General features: G+C 37.5%; 3 protein-coding genes across 47 annotated transcripts in view; 2 read left to right on the forward strand and 1 right to left on the reverse strand.

Moving 5' to 3' along the window:
• Positions 1–236: 236 nt before the first annotated feature.
• cldnd1b (claudin domain containing 1b) lies at positions 237–9,084 on the forward strand. Of its 2 annotated transcripts, XR_012401063.1 has the most exons (6): positions 237–291; positions 1,572–2,067; positions 2,279–2,386; positions 4,049–4,186; positions 4,901–6,787; positions 7,604–9,084. XR_012401063.1 is itself a non-coding variant. In NM_001161597.1 (5 exons), exons 2-5 carry the CDS (start codon positions 1,773–1,775, stop codon positions 5,119–5,121), a joined length of 762 nt encoding a protein of 253 aa, NP_001155069.1. In that variant the 5' UTR covers positions 262–291; positions 1,572–1,772; the 3' UTR covers positions 5,122–5,925. The 2 variants fall into 2 exon arrangements, 1 of the variants encoding a protein (NP_001155069.1); NM_001161597.1 differs by lacking the exon at positions 7,604–9,084 and having other exon boundaries at positions 262–291; positions 4,901–5,925.
• A 210-nt stretch (positions 9,085–9,294) lies between these two features.
• Positions 9,295–16,876, reverse strand: acy3.2 (aspartoacylase (aminocyclase) 3, tandem duplicate 2). Of its 5 annotated transcripts, none has more exons than XM_021470953.2 (8): positions 16,514–16,604; positions 14,427–14,524; positions 13,863–14,098; positions 12,492–12,687; positions 11,672–11,765; positions 11,457–11,564; positions 11,267–11,379; positions 9,295–9,651 (listed from the first exon to the last, which is right to left on the reverse strand). In XM_021470953.2, exons 3-8 carry the CDS (start codon positions 14,096–14,098, stop codon positions 9,454–9,456), a joined length of 945 nt encoding a protein of 314 aa, XP_021326628.1. In that variant the 5' UTR covers positions 14,427–14,524; positions 16,514–16,604; the 3' UTR covers positions 9,295–9,453. The 5 variants fall into 5 exon arrangements, 3 of the variants coding, with proteins under 3 accessions (XP_021326628.1, XP_073793782.1, NP_001002347.1); NM_001002347.1 differs by lacking the exon at positions 14,427–14,524 and adding an exon at positions 16,796–16,876 and having other exon boundaries at positions 9,413–9,651; positions 16,514–16,715; XR_012398066.1 differs by lacking the exon at positions 11,672–11,765.
• tacr3l (tachykinin receptor 3-like) overlaps positions 12,987–16,958 on the forward strand; it is a 62,711-nt gene continuing 58,739 nt past the window's right edge. For 39 of the 40 annotated variants that reach the window (XM_073945605.1, XM_073945608.1, XM_073945790.1 and 36 more), the window contains exon 1: positions 13,935–14,111. The gene's annotated coding sequence lies outside the window, so the exon portion shown is untranslated. Of the gene's footprint in view, positions 13,136–13,929; positions 14,112–16,958 lie in introns of those variants that run through there. The other variant, XR_001799517.4, reaches the window with a different exon arrangement.

Below are 16,958 nucleotides of genomic sequence, written 5' to 3' on the forward strand. Positions count from 1 at the left end.
GAAAAAACTAAAGAGTTGAATGGAAAGTTAACTGAAATCCAATCATAACTAAAATGGAGAAGAGAAATAATCCTCATTTTAAGGGCTCTGATAGCATGACAGTAAAGAAAACGTTTAACTTATTTATTTATTTATTTATTTAGTCTTCCTTTGGTTTACATTTGTGATACTCAAGTAACACTATGCTCGTGTCCGTGCGGATTGAGGTCATTGTTGTGACGTGCACGCGCACTGATAATCGTAACAGGAAATGGAGTCGTCATCATCAGCCCGAAGGGTGTGCGCAATATGGTAAGTGACAGTCGCGACAATCTTTTATTGTTTTGAACAAAAGCTTTCTTTTATTTTTGATAAAATGCTCATTGATGTGTATTATATGTACATAACACTTTAATTACGTTATTTTGTAAGTCGTCAAAGTCGAGTATGTCGCTAAAACACACTAGCATGTTAGCGCTAATGCTAGTAAACACCAAACAACTTTAATATGTGAAACATTGAGCATCTGCGGTCCTTAAATATGTCCAAATTATACTGTATGCCGAAATAAATGTCCTTTATATATTTAAGCGCTACCTGAATTCATTTATTATTCTGTTTACTGAATATTGAAGTACCTAACCTGAATCGACCTGGTAAAATCACTTTCACATCATCGATTTATTTATTTACGTACAATTTCTTTCATTGAATTACTTTTAACTGATTAAAGTATTGAAATATGTTATATTACACGGTAAGTAATGTATTAATGAATGATAGTGATGGTTAGTAAATTGAAATATACAAAATACATATTTTAAAAGTGTTATGTTTTATTCAGTGTGTTTTGTTGTTGTACCTTTTGTATTTATAAGTCTCTGACTTGCCAACAAGTGGCTAACGACATCATTTATTGTGTTATTATATATAGTTTAGTGTCTTTAACCTGAAACATTGTAGTGCAGTGATAATTACACATTGAATTCAATTATATTGTATGTCTTTTATATATTTAAGCGCTACCTAAATTCATTTTTTTGCTATTTTTACTGAATATTAAAGTACCTAACCTAAATCGACCTGATAAAAACACTTTCACATAATCAATTTATTCATTACCATACAATATCTTTTAATGAAAAATAATTTTAATGCTGGTTACAGTATTAAAACATGTTCTTTGACACGGCCATAAGTAATGTATGTACTAATGTTAATTGGTGGTTAGTAAATATTTTAAAAGTGATAGTTTTATACAGTGTGTTTTGTTGTTGTACCTTTTTGTAATTATAAGTCTCTGAGTTGCCAACAAGTGACTAACGACATCATTTATTGTGTTATTATATATAGTTTAGTGGCTTTAACCTGAAACAATGTAATGCAGTGATAATTACACATTATTTCAAAGGCTAAATAGATAGTTTAGTTCATGGTTATTGAGCTGCATTAATAAATGACTCAATACTAGGAGTGTCTTTGGCAAACCTTTGTAAATCCTGTGACTCATTCCAACTTAAAAGCAACTGGTACCTCATAAACGCGCTTTGTTTGTCAGTTTTATAATTTAATCACACTTCTTTCTGTTTCAGATCACACATTGCTTTGTCAGTCAAGACGTTTCGCATTGATGAGCTTGAGATAAGACGATCTGAATTGGATAAACGTTGGAAGATGAAAAGAAACCAGTGTTTAAACAGCACAAACGATATGACCGTTGCATCTCTCACCAAACTCATCTGCTAAACTTAATTGTTAGCCATCTGAAAGTCATTTTTGCAACAAAAAACAACATGGTGGACAACCGTTACGCCACAGCGCTGGTGATCGGCTCTGTGTTGAGCCTGCTTGCCACTGTCTATCTGTCTGTTGCAATGGGCACTCAGCACTGGTTCCAGTACCACAGCCAGCCGGCCAGCAACGACATCAACAACGGCTCAGACCTCCAGAACCTCCGGCTGGACTTTGAGGGGGAAGATGTGGATGAGATGAGCTACAGTAAAGCTCTGTTCCAGTTGAACGGCACGCTGGGTCTGTGGTGGCGTTGCATTCGGGTGCATCAAGACTCGCATTGGTTTAAAGCACCTGGTAAGGAGACTAATTCAGCTTTAAAAGATAAGGAGGGTAAAGAAAGATTCACTTCATATTTTTGTCCACAGACTAAACCCTGTCAGTTTAAAACCTCAAATAACACTACACTACCATGATTAGAAGTTATCACTGTGTGTTAAGTTAAAAAAAGATGCTAACTACTTTTTGCTTTGTCTGTCTCTTCGCTTGGCTTGTGCTTTTTTTCCAGATCCAGTGATGGTGACTAAATGTCAGGCCTTTACTTTGCAGCAGCAGTGGGAATCTAAGTATAAATCACCTGGAAATATCAACACCGGAGAAGATCTGCTGCGTACATGTATGTCCTGACTAGCATATTTCATTTTTATATTTAATTCTATATTTAAAACTATTGTAAAGTTTAGGATATATTAGGGCTGCATAATATGTTGCTTGATCACCGATATCGCAATGTGTGTATCCGCAATAGTCATATGTGGTGGAAGCTGGGGGTGACGTGGGGCAAACATATTTTTGTTGCGTGTTAGCAGACCCATGTCTCCGAACAATTCTAGTATTTGTTTGAATTACGGTTGGCAACACAACGTGGCATCCAGGGCCGGCGCGTCCATAAAGGCGACCTAGGCGGCCGCCTAGGGCGGCAGTATAGAGACGGCGGCATCCGCGACACCTCCCTTACCACCCGCGTCCTCAGTTATGTCCGCGACACCTCCCTCACCACCCGCGTCCTCAGATATATTCGCCCATAGACGACAGAATAGAGAGGGCGGCGTCAGCGACACCTCCATCAGCACCCGCGTGTCCTCAGTTATATCCGCGCATAGGGCGGCAGAATAGAGAGCGCAGTGTCCGCGAAACCTCCCTCCCTCAGCACCCGCGCGTCCTCAGTTATATCCGCGCATAGGGCGGCAGAATAGAGAGCGCAGTGTCCGCGAAACCTCCCTCCCTCAGCACCCGCGCGTCCTCAGTTATATCCGCGCATAGGGCGGCAGAATAGAGAGCGCAGTGTCCGCAACACCTCCCTCCCTCCCTCAGCACCCGCGCGTCCTCGGTTATATCCGCGCATAGGGCGGCAGAATAAAGGTCCGCGACACGTCACTTCATTTTCATAACCAGGTCACTTTCGTTTTCACATTGGGGTTGAGGGCGGCATGATCGTCCTCTGCCTAGAGCGGCAGTTCAGCTTGCTCCGGCCCTGGTGGCATCTCTCTGAACACTGTTAACGGGTAAAAAGAGTCTTCGAAGCTATACCATGCATATTAATGAAGTTGCATCTCGTTCACAATAGAGCGCACTGATTGGTTCAAACCAAGTCTTTCTCGTGAATTAATCAACAAATATGTGCTGAAAACTCAATGACGTCACTTTGTACCGGCCGGTACAGACAGCCAATTCCAGACTCCACACTCCAATGATTGCTAGTATATGTCTCCTAATAGTGTTTTTAGCAATGTAGGACACATATATGACTGTCAACATCTAAAAAAAATGTGTTTCAGTGTTTTGTGACCCTTTAACAAGCCATAGCAAGCTTGCACCAAATTTACGACCATCTGCACACAAATTTGTCAATGAACTTTTTGTGACACTCTTAAAACAGTGGTCACCAAACTTGTTCCTGGAGGGCCGGTGTCCTGCAGATTTTAGCTCCAACCCTAATCAAACACACCTGAACAAGCTAATCAAGGTCTTACTAGGTATACTTGAAACACCCAGGCAGGTGTGTTGAGGCAAGTTGGAGCTAAACCCTGCAGGGACACCGGCCCTCCTGGGCCGAGATTGGTGACCCTTGCTCTAAAACAAATACACATTAGTGTAAATATAGCCTAACACCCATACCTCCTTAGAATGCGTTGAGGTCTAATAAATATATGTATATTTGAAAAAATAAATATATATATGTACAAATATATAAATAATATTTATTCCATAATCAATAAATGTGGTCATTATTTGATTCTAGATTCATCATTCATGATTGTGATGTGTGTGTTCTCAGACCTGTGGAAGTGTCAGTTCCTGCTGCCGCTGATCTCCGTGGGTTTGGTGTTTCTCGCGGCATTAATCGGAGTGTGTGCCTGTCTGTGTCGCAGTATTACTCCAACACTGTTCGTAGGGCTGCTGCATCTGATGGCTGGTAAGACAACGGTTCATTATGTATAATAGGGGAGTAATTACAGCTACTTCCAGGAAGAAGACTGTTCAGTTCTGAACTGGAAGCTGCAACTGCTTTTTTTTCTGTATTGTGACGCAGTTCAGATTCAGATTCAGATTCAATTTATTTGTCACTACACTTTCGTATAGCGAGATTGGACCCCCCAGACCATACACAAAACATCACAAACAACTTTTCAGGGGAGACAGATCTTAGGTGGTAGCATTTAGAAACGAAGAAAGATTCATTTGGACAGTTAGGCTAAAAAACACCCCCTCAGCTTGCCCTTGATTAGGACAAAGTGAGAAAAGGGAGAGAAACGGAATGAGAAAACACCCCACGGTGGCTTGTTTTTTCTACTGCGAGCTGATTGGGTGTAATAAAGTAGGCATTTCATTCAGAAAGATTGGGTAAAGTGTTTGGGGAGAGTTTTTACAACCTAACAGACTCCTCCTCACAATGTCTGTTGTCCAAACTGACAGCTGGAGGGGTGTGGTTAAGTATGTTAGCCACGCCCGATACCTCAGATAGACATAATCTGAGAATTCAACTGAAAACAGGAAGTGTTTTCAGATTTAAATTTTGAAATGAAATGCACAGATGAATTGTTCACCATAGAACTAGCAATATAAGCTAACAAAATCAATACGGCTAGTTTTGACTTCATGTGTACTTTAACAATCATTCTACACGCAGGCCTGTGTTCCCTGGGGACCGTTTGCTGTTTCCTCACGGGACTGCATTTGCTTCATGATATATCAGAGCTGCCCGAAGGAATGGACTATTCTCCAGGCTGGTCCTTGTTTTTGGCGCTGGTGTCGTCTCCGCTTCAGGTCATGGCGGCTGCGCTTTTCATATGGGCTGCGAGGAGCCACCGCCAACACTACACTCGAATGACAGCCTACAGAGTCGCCTGAACAACCAAGGACTGACTATAAAGTTGGTGAAGTGGTTCAAGGAACGCGCACAGCCTATTCACAGCTGCTTTTGCCACTAACAAAGCTGTGATGAAGTAATGAAGGATACCATCAGCCCAAAATTAGTAAGCTAAACTAGCGCCGTCCACCTATAGCACTCCTGTGAAATACTTGCATCACTTGAAGGATCTTCCTGCTATATTACTGCCTTTTTAACCACTTATTTTAGCCTTTGTGGTAACATTTTACTTGAAGGGGTGTTCATAAGACATAATATATTTAAAGGGGGAAATTAAGCACTCAGTTAAGTTTACATTATTTTGTATATTGGATTCCACTTGAAAATATAATAAACAAACAATTAATGTAACCATTTAGCAGTAAACGGCATGTTTTACTATAGATTTTAGATCTAGGATGCTACCATCTTGGAATGTCGCTGTGTCTGACATCACAGGGTTGGTTCTGTTCCCTCAGGTGAACGGATACTGTGAAAGTAATGGACTGAAAACAAAAACTGAAACAGCCTAATTTAACCCAATGTGTGCAGTTGTGGACGTGGAGCTGGTGTAAATACAAGCATCAGATGTGTGTCTAATATAAAAATACATTTTCTATTTTTCTTTTTGCCTCTTTTAGTTACTGACTATTTGGTTCACTATCTGTATTACGCTGCCTGACTACCTGTCTGGGTTTCAAGCATGGCAGTAACGGACTGAACACAGAGACTGGACAGCCTGATTTAACCATGAAGTTGTGGATGTGCATCGCTGGTGCAAATACAAGCATTTAAGTGTCTTAAGTTGTGTAATTTTTTATTTTATTTTATTTCATTTTTTAATACCTTTTGTTTGATGCCCTGTGGTCCACTCACGCTGCTCCAGGGACAGATTAGTGCGACAATTAAAATCATACATGACTTCACGCTTTACTAAGTCACGTCTGTGTCGGTTATGTCATAACATATTCCCTTTTCAAGCTAATCAGCTCGCTCTCACAACATGTATGAAGGATAAAAATCTGCCATGTGAAAAACCGTGGCGATCTTAGTTTGGTTCGAACACGAACAGATTTGAGCAGCAGTAGCAGTGAAAAGTGAAAGTACCCGCCCCCATTATGTCAGTAGCGGACCTTGTTGAAACCCATTGACTCAGGCAGCATAATAAAGAGAGTGGACCAAAGCACATCAAATGATCAGTAATTAAAAAGAAAATAAATATCTATTTTTATATTAGACACACATCTGATGCTTATATTTGCACCAGCTTCACGCATTGTGTAATTAGGCTGTTCAATTTTCATGATCAGTCTCTTACTTCCATAGTATCTGTTCAGCTGAAGGAACGGAACCAACCCTGTGACATCAGACACAGCGGCATTCCAAGATAGTGGCGTCCTAGGTCTAAAATATGTAGTAAAATATGCCGTTTTCTGCTAAATGGTTACATTAATCGAGTTTGTTTATTATATTTTCATTAAAGTGGAATCCAATGTACAAAATAATGCAAACTTGAGTGCTCCATTTCCCCTTTGAATAAGATTTTATGAATGCTATTGGCAACTATCATTAAGAGCAATTTCGCTCAGTTTAGACATTTTAAATGCAAAGATGACATTGTTTGTAACGACAACTTAACATAAACAAATGCAACCTTTTTTTGAATTTGTCATGACAACTTGACATTACCAAAACAACAAAACCTGTCATAAATCTGTCATAAACATGATTGTCATGAGTCATTACAAATAACATGAATTTTATAACAACGTCATTCATTGATGTATATTTTTACCTCAACTACAGTGGTAAATTTGTCATTAAAACATCATCAAATATTAACGATGCTGTTAAAAAATGATTGGTCACAACTTTATTTTGATGGTCCGTTTGTTGAATTCAAGTTACAATGAATCTACATGCCAACTAATTCTCATTAGATTATAAGTAGACTGTTAGATTAGGGTTAGTGTAAGTTGACATGTACTGGCAAAGTTTCTTATAGTCTAAAATGCCTGTTGAAGGAGCAGTATCAACAGATATTAGGCATACAGTCTACTAATACTCAAATAGACCATCAAAATAAAGTGTTACCAATTTAGTAATAACACTTTTAATGAGACATATTATTGATAAATACAGCTTATTTCTCTGAAAACGTGATCAGAAAACTATTCATAACACAATTATAATGTCTTCATGACGATCATGTTTATGACAGATTTATGACAAGTTACACTGTAAACAATTCAGGTTTCCACACAATTCATTTATGTTGTCCCAACACAAACTAATCAAGTTAGCTTAATTGTTTTTTTTTTGTTTTTTTTTTACAAATTTAAGTGGATTGAACATAAAACAATTAAGTTGTGTTAAGAATTGTGATGTTTCAGCTCACGTTAAGTAAGTAGTTTTAAAAATGTGAGTATGTTGGCTTGTAAATCTCAAATTGTGAGACTGGTTGTGATGTAATTGTTTGTCAAGTTGTCAATGTCATCTTTGCATTTAAAATGACTGCGCGAAATGACACTTTATAACAGTTTGTCGTAAGCACACATAAAATCTCAATGACATATCATGATTATAAAGGATTTATGACAGTCTTATGAACACCTCTTCCAAGTAAAGTGTTCCCGCAGTGGCGCTATTTATTGAGAAATGAAACCTCTCAGCAATATCACTCAACAGAAAACCATTAATAACAGGCATGTCCAAACTCAATCCTACAGGGGCGGTGGCTTACATATTTTAGTTCCATACCCAATTAAACACACCTGAACCAGCTAATCAAGCTCTTTCTAGGTATACTAGAAACTTCCAGGGAGAAGGTGGAGCTAAACTATGCAGGACACTGGTTCTCCAGGACCAAGTTTGGACACTTCTGATCTATAAACACTACACAGTAGCTCTTCAGGGCTTCAGCTTTTGTTTAGTCACATTTTGTCTGTTGACTAAACGTATTATAGGATGTATCAGATTTAGTTTAATCCCCTCCTTGATTTAAGTTTGTTTATTTTCACCCAGTGTTGTAGCTACTCACTGGCATCATGAAGAGATTGCGTTTTAGAGCTTTGCAATCCCAAGATGCAGTAGGTTTTGCCTTGGTCTGAAAGACTGAATGTTTGCATCCGTCATATGCATTAACCACTCGAGCCTTTTGTGTCTCCTGAAATGTGTTGTGCTTATTTATTATTATTTTTCTCTCTTGTGCTTTGCATTGGTTATGCCGTGTTTGTTTACCATTTAGTTTCTATTTGAGAATGTTTTCTTAACATACTTTTAGTGAGTTTATTTAGAATACAGTTGTGTTGGTTCAGGTTGCCATTTACATCCATCTTATCTGTGGTTTATAAACTTATTTATACGTCTTTGAAACATTTTGCTGGTGCGCATTGTGAGGTTTTCACCATAAAGCTGCGTTCGACACCATTTGCTGATTTTATCAATGCTGATTATGATATGAAAAGCCAAAAATGCATTCAAAATTGATTGAAACGGATCATTTTTGATGTATATCGTGCACACTTGATGCGTGAGAAGATGTTTTGGGGTTTACAGTCAACTGAAGATTTAGCTGGGGTTACTTGTATAAATATTACGAGTAAAAATCAAGACTGATTGTAAAATCGCAGCGTGCACATCCAGCATTCAGTTGATTTCATTGTGCCACATGGTTTGATCTTTGTGTTGTAATACCTGAGGTCATCTTTTGTTCATGTTAATGTGCTTTTTGTTTAGTCTTTTTTTTGTTCCGAGCCCATAAGCGGCTCTGTTTTCTCCAAGCGATCAGGCATATGAGCAATACAGTCATGACGATACCTCACACTCTTCACAACCCACTGTGACTGACTTCAAGCCGGTGTTCGAAGTACTTCAGACGGTTTTGCCTTTTTTATACAGTTTTGTAAGCATTATTGTCAGATAAACATTTTGCTGGTCACAATAAATATCTTTTCATTCAAAAACATCATTGTTGAACGTCACTCATTGTCATAGAGCTAATTCAAGGGGTAATTCCAGCCCCCCAAAAATTAAAAATTCTGTCATTCAAAACCTGTTTGAGAAGATATTTTGATGAATGCTTCCATGTTAACTTCCATATTTTTCCCTACCATGGAAGTCAGTGGGTGGCAGCAATAATAGAAGAAACTCTAAAAGGAGGGAGAGTAAATGAAGCCATTTTCAAATTTTTTTTTGTGGTAAATTATGTCTTTAAGTAAACAGTTTATACCTGAGTGAATCACTTTGAAGTGATTGTAGTAGTGGTAAAAATCACATAAATCATTCAATTGCTTATAGTCATGCTGGGTTTAATGTCTTTCCTCTTTCCTCATTCAGTCCTTCTGCACTTGCACCGCTGGAATTGTCAGCCTCATCCTTTTCGCCAGATGAAAAGCGATTCCCTTTTCATAGTAGGCACATTCGTTGATAAATAAGGGATGAAGTGGCTCTTCCTCCTCATATTTCACAGTTTCTCCAGAAAACGACAAAAACAAAGGATCGCCCCGTTTGAGGAGACAGAAGTCTCTATCCTGGGGAGGGAAAAATGAACTCAGATTTTTGGGTGTATTTCGCATAAGCATGTTTAGTTGATGTTTTATACCAAATCAAAAACATTTTTGGACATAAACTTGCTTATTATATATACTGGGTCATTTTAAGCCCAATAAAAGTATTCTGTAATGCTTATATTTTCCCATTTTAAATAATTACCATTAATTATTTGCACCTTGGACTTTTGGTTTATTTCAACTGGCATTTATTGAGTACAACAGTATTGAAATAATTATTAATTACAATTTTATAATTTATTACCTGACCTTTATTGCATTAATTAGAATGGCTTTCTAATTAATGCAATAAAAAGTCACTAAAAATCACTTAAAAATCACTATTACTCTGTCCTACACTATCCAACCCGCTCCAAGCTGGGATCAAACAATTTGCTCTAACGAGGCTAAAGACCATGGCCTGTAGCATCTGTTGCTAGAGCACCTTTAGAGGTCAGAGGAGTGAGGTTTACCTGCATAGCTCTTCGCTAGCTGGCTTCCGTTACACTCACCTCCCTAAACCTCACTCCCATCCCGGACGAGCCCCCATGTGTAATTCACAAGTTCTACTACACTCAGCCTGGTCTGAGCTGGGATTTCTTTGTATGGGAGTTGGTTCATCTAAAAAAATAGGCTAAAGACCATAGCCTCTAACATCTGTTGCTAGAGCACCTTACTGCTGCATTCACACCAGACATGGAAAGTGCATCAAGCGCGAGTGATTTACATGTTAAATCAATGCAAAGACGCAAATAGACATCCTGCGACATGATATGTGTGAATGAGGTGGCGCGAATGATGCGATTTGCGCTAATGAAGTGGCGCAAGTTGAGCATTTTGTTAAGTTTCAGGAGGAGTTTATGAACGAGTTAAGTGCACCTCTGACAGAACCAGACACGGCTCCAAATGTATCGACGCTGTTTTTCAGCCTTCATAAAGCACATAAACACATTTATTACCTCAATAAAATCCATGTTAGCCATTTAGCATCAAAGCCACAGTCACCAGGCAGACAGAAGCCCTGCCCATGACACGATTTCACTTCTATTGTGAAGCAGATTTGATGCGAGAAAACTAAAAATGTTCACGCGTCTATTTACACACGAATAACGTGATTTATCCGCGAGAACTGCATCTAGAGTGAACACAGTATTAGAGGTCAGAAGAGTGAGGTTTACCTGCATAGCACTCATAGCATAGCTAGCTGGCCTTTGTTACACTCACCCCCCTAAACCACACTCCCATCCCGGACGAGCCCCCATGTGTAACCCACCAGTCCTATGGCACCCAACCCGCGCTAAACAAGGATCGAACTGGTGATTCTTTGCATACGAGTCAGTTGCTCTAACAAGGAGGCTAAAGACGATGGCCTCTAGCGTCTGAGCACCTTTAGAGGTCATAAGAGTAAGGTTTACCTGCATAGCACTTTACTAGCTGGCCTCAATTACATGTGTAATAGAGATCAAATTTAAATGCCGTTCTAATTAATGCAATAAATAAAGTAACCATCAGATCTGGACAACTTTATCAGCTTTATAACAATTTCTGCACATTCTGTGTGTAAAATATACGTAATAATAAAAATAATGATCATCACCTGAAGCTGAGGATGAACAGCAGCGTTGAGACTTCGAGTCACTGGATCTCTGGGATAATCCACACTTTTGATGATCTTGAAGGCTTCCACATCTCCACCTTCAAATACGGTCCCTGAAAGCCAAATTAAATACATTTGCTAACACAATATCACTGCTAAAAAAACACCACATTTTTAGATCCTCCAGTACCTGAGTTGAATTTATGAATCCAGTCTATAGTTAAGTCGACGGCCTCCTTCATAATAACATAGATGTCCGCTCTGACAACACCATGGGGCTGCGGCCCGACCTCAATTGCTATAGAAACACAGGCAATCATGATACTCATCAGCTGAGCGTGCCTTTGGGGTTGAATAATGATGAGTACACAAACAAAATGCATTGAGATGATCACCATCACTTACAAAAGCCATGCTTGGAGACGGACTCCAAGGAATATGCATCACTATATGGGACATCCAGTACCATCACTCTCACAGGCACTTTGGTTATCTTAGTCTTAAATATGTACACGACAACAGACAACATCAAAACACACATGCAGTGACACCAAAATTCTACCATACTCATGAATTTGGCCACTCATTTGGTTCTTAACTGGTGTAGCTCTTGGTGGGCATCAAAACGACATCAAAAAACATCGATTTGATGTCAGTTGACTATCTTGATTGTCAAATTGACAAAGCGTTTACACAAACAACGCATCAAAAATTGATTACAAGACTGTCCTGTAAGTGATTAAACAGATTACAGGACTGTCCTGTAACCAATATTTCAGCTGTTTATTTAATGACAAGGTTAGATGTCAATTAGATGTTGTTTTGACATCCAGGTAGTTTACATTCATTGTATGGAAAACAACATTCAGTGTAAATGTGTAATTGAAGCTTTCTGATGAATAAAACTTTACTTAAATTAGCCATAATACTTTTTGTGTTGTTATTTTGGTGGTCAAAAGAACATCAATGAGTGTATGTCAAATAGACATCAAGAATTTGATGTGTGTTTATTAATATTGTTTTGAAATCAGGTGCCTGTTGAGCTTTAAGACCAAGATTTTACATTAAAAATCAAGTATAGTATACTTAATATTTACTTAAAATGCACAATAATATGTTAATCCACCTTACTCTTTGCCAAATATGGAATCATAGCACCAGTTAAGAACGACTGACGTTGGTTTACAGTATGGGGTTTATTGAAGCACACTTGTGAAGCTCATACCTGTAAGTATTTGCAGATGTGCAGGGTCGCCCAGTCACTGGTTGTGTAATGGATGAGTGTGAGACCCATGTTAGATGTGGTGTTGTGAAGGTCACAAATCATGTCTATTGCACCTGTGGACTCCTTTGGACCAAGCTGATTGTTTAATTCCTGAGCACGTCGGACTTCATATGGGCTGCTGTCTGTAATAGGAGTACTTCAAGAAAGTGAGGATTTTAGATTGACATATTATGTATATAGAAGTAATACACATTCAAAACAGTATGTACACATCAGTTATTTCAGCAGTTAGGTTATATAGGTAGACTACCTGTCCGTAAACCATACAATCTACTAAATAATCAAATAAACTACATAGTAATTTAAGTTAAAAAAATACCCTTAAACAGTAATCTCCTAGATCAACAAATAAACTACACAATAATCTAATAAATAAATAAATAATAATAAATATAATAATAAATAAATAAAAATACGGAAAAGAACCACATCTACTGTGTATAAAATTATTAAATTAAAATACGACAGTTAACTGGGACGACAGTTTATAATCGCGCTGATTGGTCGACAGAACAAGGCGGTAAATATGAATTCCCCCTGACGCAACGTCAACGGCTCTCAAACTCAATCTTCAAGAAATGAAGGTAACGTAATTATCGTCGATGAAATATACATTTTTACACTTTTGTTTTATGTTATTGGCGAGGTATAAGACTGAAGACGTTTTTTTTTACCGTTAAGTACATCAGAGCTAACGTTAGAGTTTAATTTCATGGTCAGACTTTGCGTATGTTATCAATAATTAAAAGCTGCGTCAAGTTATGTTGTAAACAATTAAATACAAAGAGGGACAAAACCTTGACGAAGGTTTTAAGGAAAACAAATCTACATTTACTAAATGTACTTGCCTATTTGTTTGTTTAATGTGTTATATTAAACGTTTTATAGATAGATAGATAGATAGATAGATAGATAGATAGATAGATAGATAGATAGATAGATAGATAGATTACGTTAGATAGAACACAAATGACTTGTCTAACGTTAACTTTAACAGCGAGCTACAAAAAACATATATATTCAAACGTTTAGATGATGGCCTAGTTTTCTTGGTGTTAACACAATACAAAATAACATTTAACGTTTGCTTGTTTTTAGTCAGTAGCCTAATAATGTAGGTGTAGTTATTTCAGTACATAGAATGCATATTAGGCTATTTTAAGTCATGATAAAAAGTTATATTTAAAAACTATTTAAAATTAATAATTTAATTTTATATAAAAATGTATTGTGTTCTTTTTATTATTTAAAAAAAGCTAACGTATATTTGACCAGCATCTTAGCAGTTGAGGCTGCAGTTCCACATTTCACCTCAGTGTGTCTCTGCTGAAGCAGCGGTTCATATCTGTATCAATATATCTTCTGCACTCTTTCACAGCTCGTGGGTTTGACAGTACAGTTGTTACAGGAATCGGCCATACACCGTCTCCCTTCTCCTTCCTCTGTCGCTCCATCTCCTGCACCAGGTACACACCCGACAGCTCATTTCCATGAGTGCCGCCACAAACAGCCACACCACCCAGAGCTGGCAGGAACACAGACGCCATCTACAACAGACAAGTAACACCATTACTATTTTAAGTTTTTAATAGTCTGCCTTGATTATTATATATATTTGTTTGGTAGGCATATTTAGTACATAAACTATTTTTTATTACTTATTAATTATTTTGGGGGACAAAATGAGCAGTTTAAGAATGTGGCCAGTGTAACAGTTCAGCAAGTTAAAAGTAAACTAATATTTTAACGTTCATTTTACTTTCTATGTGTTCCTCTTTTGTTTTTACAAGCTCGAGGCAGGAGTCAATAAAGGTGAACCTGTTCTAAGCTCTACAGCTTTAATTCAAACCAGCAATATCATGCTATGTTGCTCACTGAGGAGTTGTTGTTGTAGATGAACTGCTGAGGAAGTTAATAGACAACAGAAGAATCATTTATAATCCCACGCCGAGATTGACAGAGCTGGGTTCTCTCTGAGGCAGAAAAAGAACACCACAAAGTCACACATTGACTGTTTTGCACAGCTAGCAGAACAGACGACACTGAACCCAGCACTGTTAATGAGAACAAAAGGCAGTTGTTGGCTCTAGGAAAACAATTATTTACTGAAAAACAGGGTAAATGTAGTAAAGGCAGGTTTATTATTAACTAAAGATCTTCAATAAGTCCTAAAATAGTTCAAAACAAAATTAATAATGAAACACAAACTTTAATTTATGTTAAAAAGAAAAGAATGGTATAAACATTTATAAATATACCACAAAAATTGAATGGAGCTGTCAAATGTTTTTCCTATTAGTCATAAGTAGGGCCAGACTGAATCTGCGCATATTTTTTTGCTATTTCTGCTGAGAATTTTGTAAAAAATCTCTGGATTTATGCAGAATTATTTTGGGAGTATCGTAACTTAAAACTTAATATATGAATATTAATACAAATTAATTGCGTTTTAACTTTTATTTAATGTTTACAATGCAAATCCATCTAAATCCACTTATTTGTTAACAAGCAAGTTTCTCATATAATATATCTACTAAAAGACAGAAAATATTAATTTACAAACTGTGTCATAAATAAATCAAATGAACACTTTCATGTTAGTCAATAATATTACTGAAATTAATAAAAAAAACTGAATAAATATAAGTTTACACACATTTACACTAGTAAATAAATAAACTTAATAACAGTCTAAAAATCTGCGAAAATGATATGCGTGCGCAGATTCCGCATGGGCTTAGTCATTATGAAATATTTCACAGGTAGGTTGCAAATTAAAATCTGGAGGAAAAAGGTGCATCCTACATAAATTTATCTTATCACAACATTAAAGACAGAAGATAGTCATTAACAGTTTTCTATAACAGACTACACTGTACAAAATGCAGAGTTCCACACAATCCCTTTAAGTTGTTCCATCATAAATCGATTAAGTGAACTTAATAGTGTTTACAATTTTGAACATAAAACAATTAAGCTGTCTTAAAACTCAAGAATGTTGTTGTTTGTGCTCATTTTAAATGAGTAGTTAGAACAAGCAGCAAAAAACATTTTTTGAGTGTATTTGTGAATCTCTAATTACCTAGATCATGTTACAATAATGCTTACAAAAACCATGTAAACATTGTAATGTTGCTGTTTCTAATTATCTAAAACTGGCCAACTAACGAGAAGCTTTATTTATAATGAAAGTCGTTTTTTGCATGTACACTGTAAAAATCCTGAGTGCCATACAATTGATTTGTGTTGGCTCAACTTGAAGGAATTAAGTTAACTTATTAGTTTTTACAAATTGAAGTGGATTGAACATAAAACATTTTAGTTGTTCCCCAAAAACACTCAAGAATTGTGTCGTTTGAGCTCCTTTTAAATTAGGTTGAACAAGCAGCAAAAGAAAAAACATTTTTTGAGTGTATTTGTGAAACTCTATTTACATAGATCATGTTACAATAATGCTTACTAAAACCATGAATACCATGTAAATATTGTAATGTTGCTGTTCTTAAACAAAACTGGCCAACTGGCGAGCACCTTTATAACGTTCACGCTCAGTTTGCGAGTAGTTTTTTGCATGTACACTGTAAAAATGCGATCGATTTGTGTTGGCTCAAAATGAAGGAATTAAGTTAACATTAGTTTTTACGAATTGACGTGGATTGCACATAAAACAGTTAAGCTGCCCCCCCCCCCCCCCCCCCCCAAAAAAAAAAACACTTAAGAATTGTGTTGTTTAATCTTGTTTTATAAATAAGTGGTTTCAAAAAACAGCAAACATCATTATTTGAGTGTGTATACCTTTAAGAACATGTGACTGTAGTATTAGTTTAAGCTCCATTGCTGGAGGGAGTTTTGCTGTTTTCCTTCAGACACTAAATTGCTCTGTTGAGCATTGTGCATTTATTGCAGATGTCATGCGATTACATGCAACACATAATGCAAAAGTTGAAAGCAAAACCTCTTACCGTTATATTTAAGACAGAAGTGTTGATTTGCTCCTTCTTCCCAACGCTGTCCCTCTAATCGTCTTACTGAGGGAAGTTGCACAAGGGATATGAGACCTTTGGACACATACGGTGAGGTGTGACAGGGCATGCGTGTTGACACACATTCAGCCAGTGCAGGCCTATTCTAGCTGCAGGGGCCACGGCACTGCAGGGGATGCGCCTACACACACGTTAACAGTTTAAGACATTCTTCAGCGACCACTTAGACACACTGATGCAACATGCAAAACAATAACGTACCTCCTCCTTTTCTGCCTTGCCTCAGCCGCCACCCTTGGATCATCTTTCACACATGATGTTTGACGCCCTAGCAACTCTCAGTTCCACTGCTATGAAATGAGAGTTTTGCTGACTCATACAAGCGCTAAAAGGAGAGTGTGTGTGGGGGGGACGCAAGAAGGGG

The sequence above is a fragment of the Danio rerio genome, chromosome 1 (genome assembly GCF_049306965.1).
Source record: "Danio rerio strain Tuebingen ecotype United States chromosome 1, GRCz12tu, whole genome shotgun sequence".
NCBI lineage: Eukaryota > Metazoa > Chordata > Actinopteri > Cypriniformes > Danionidae > Danio > Danio rerio.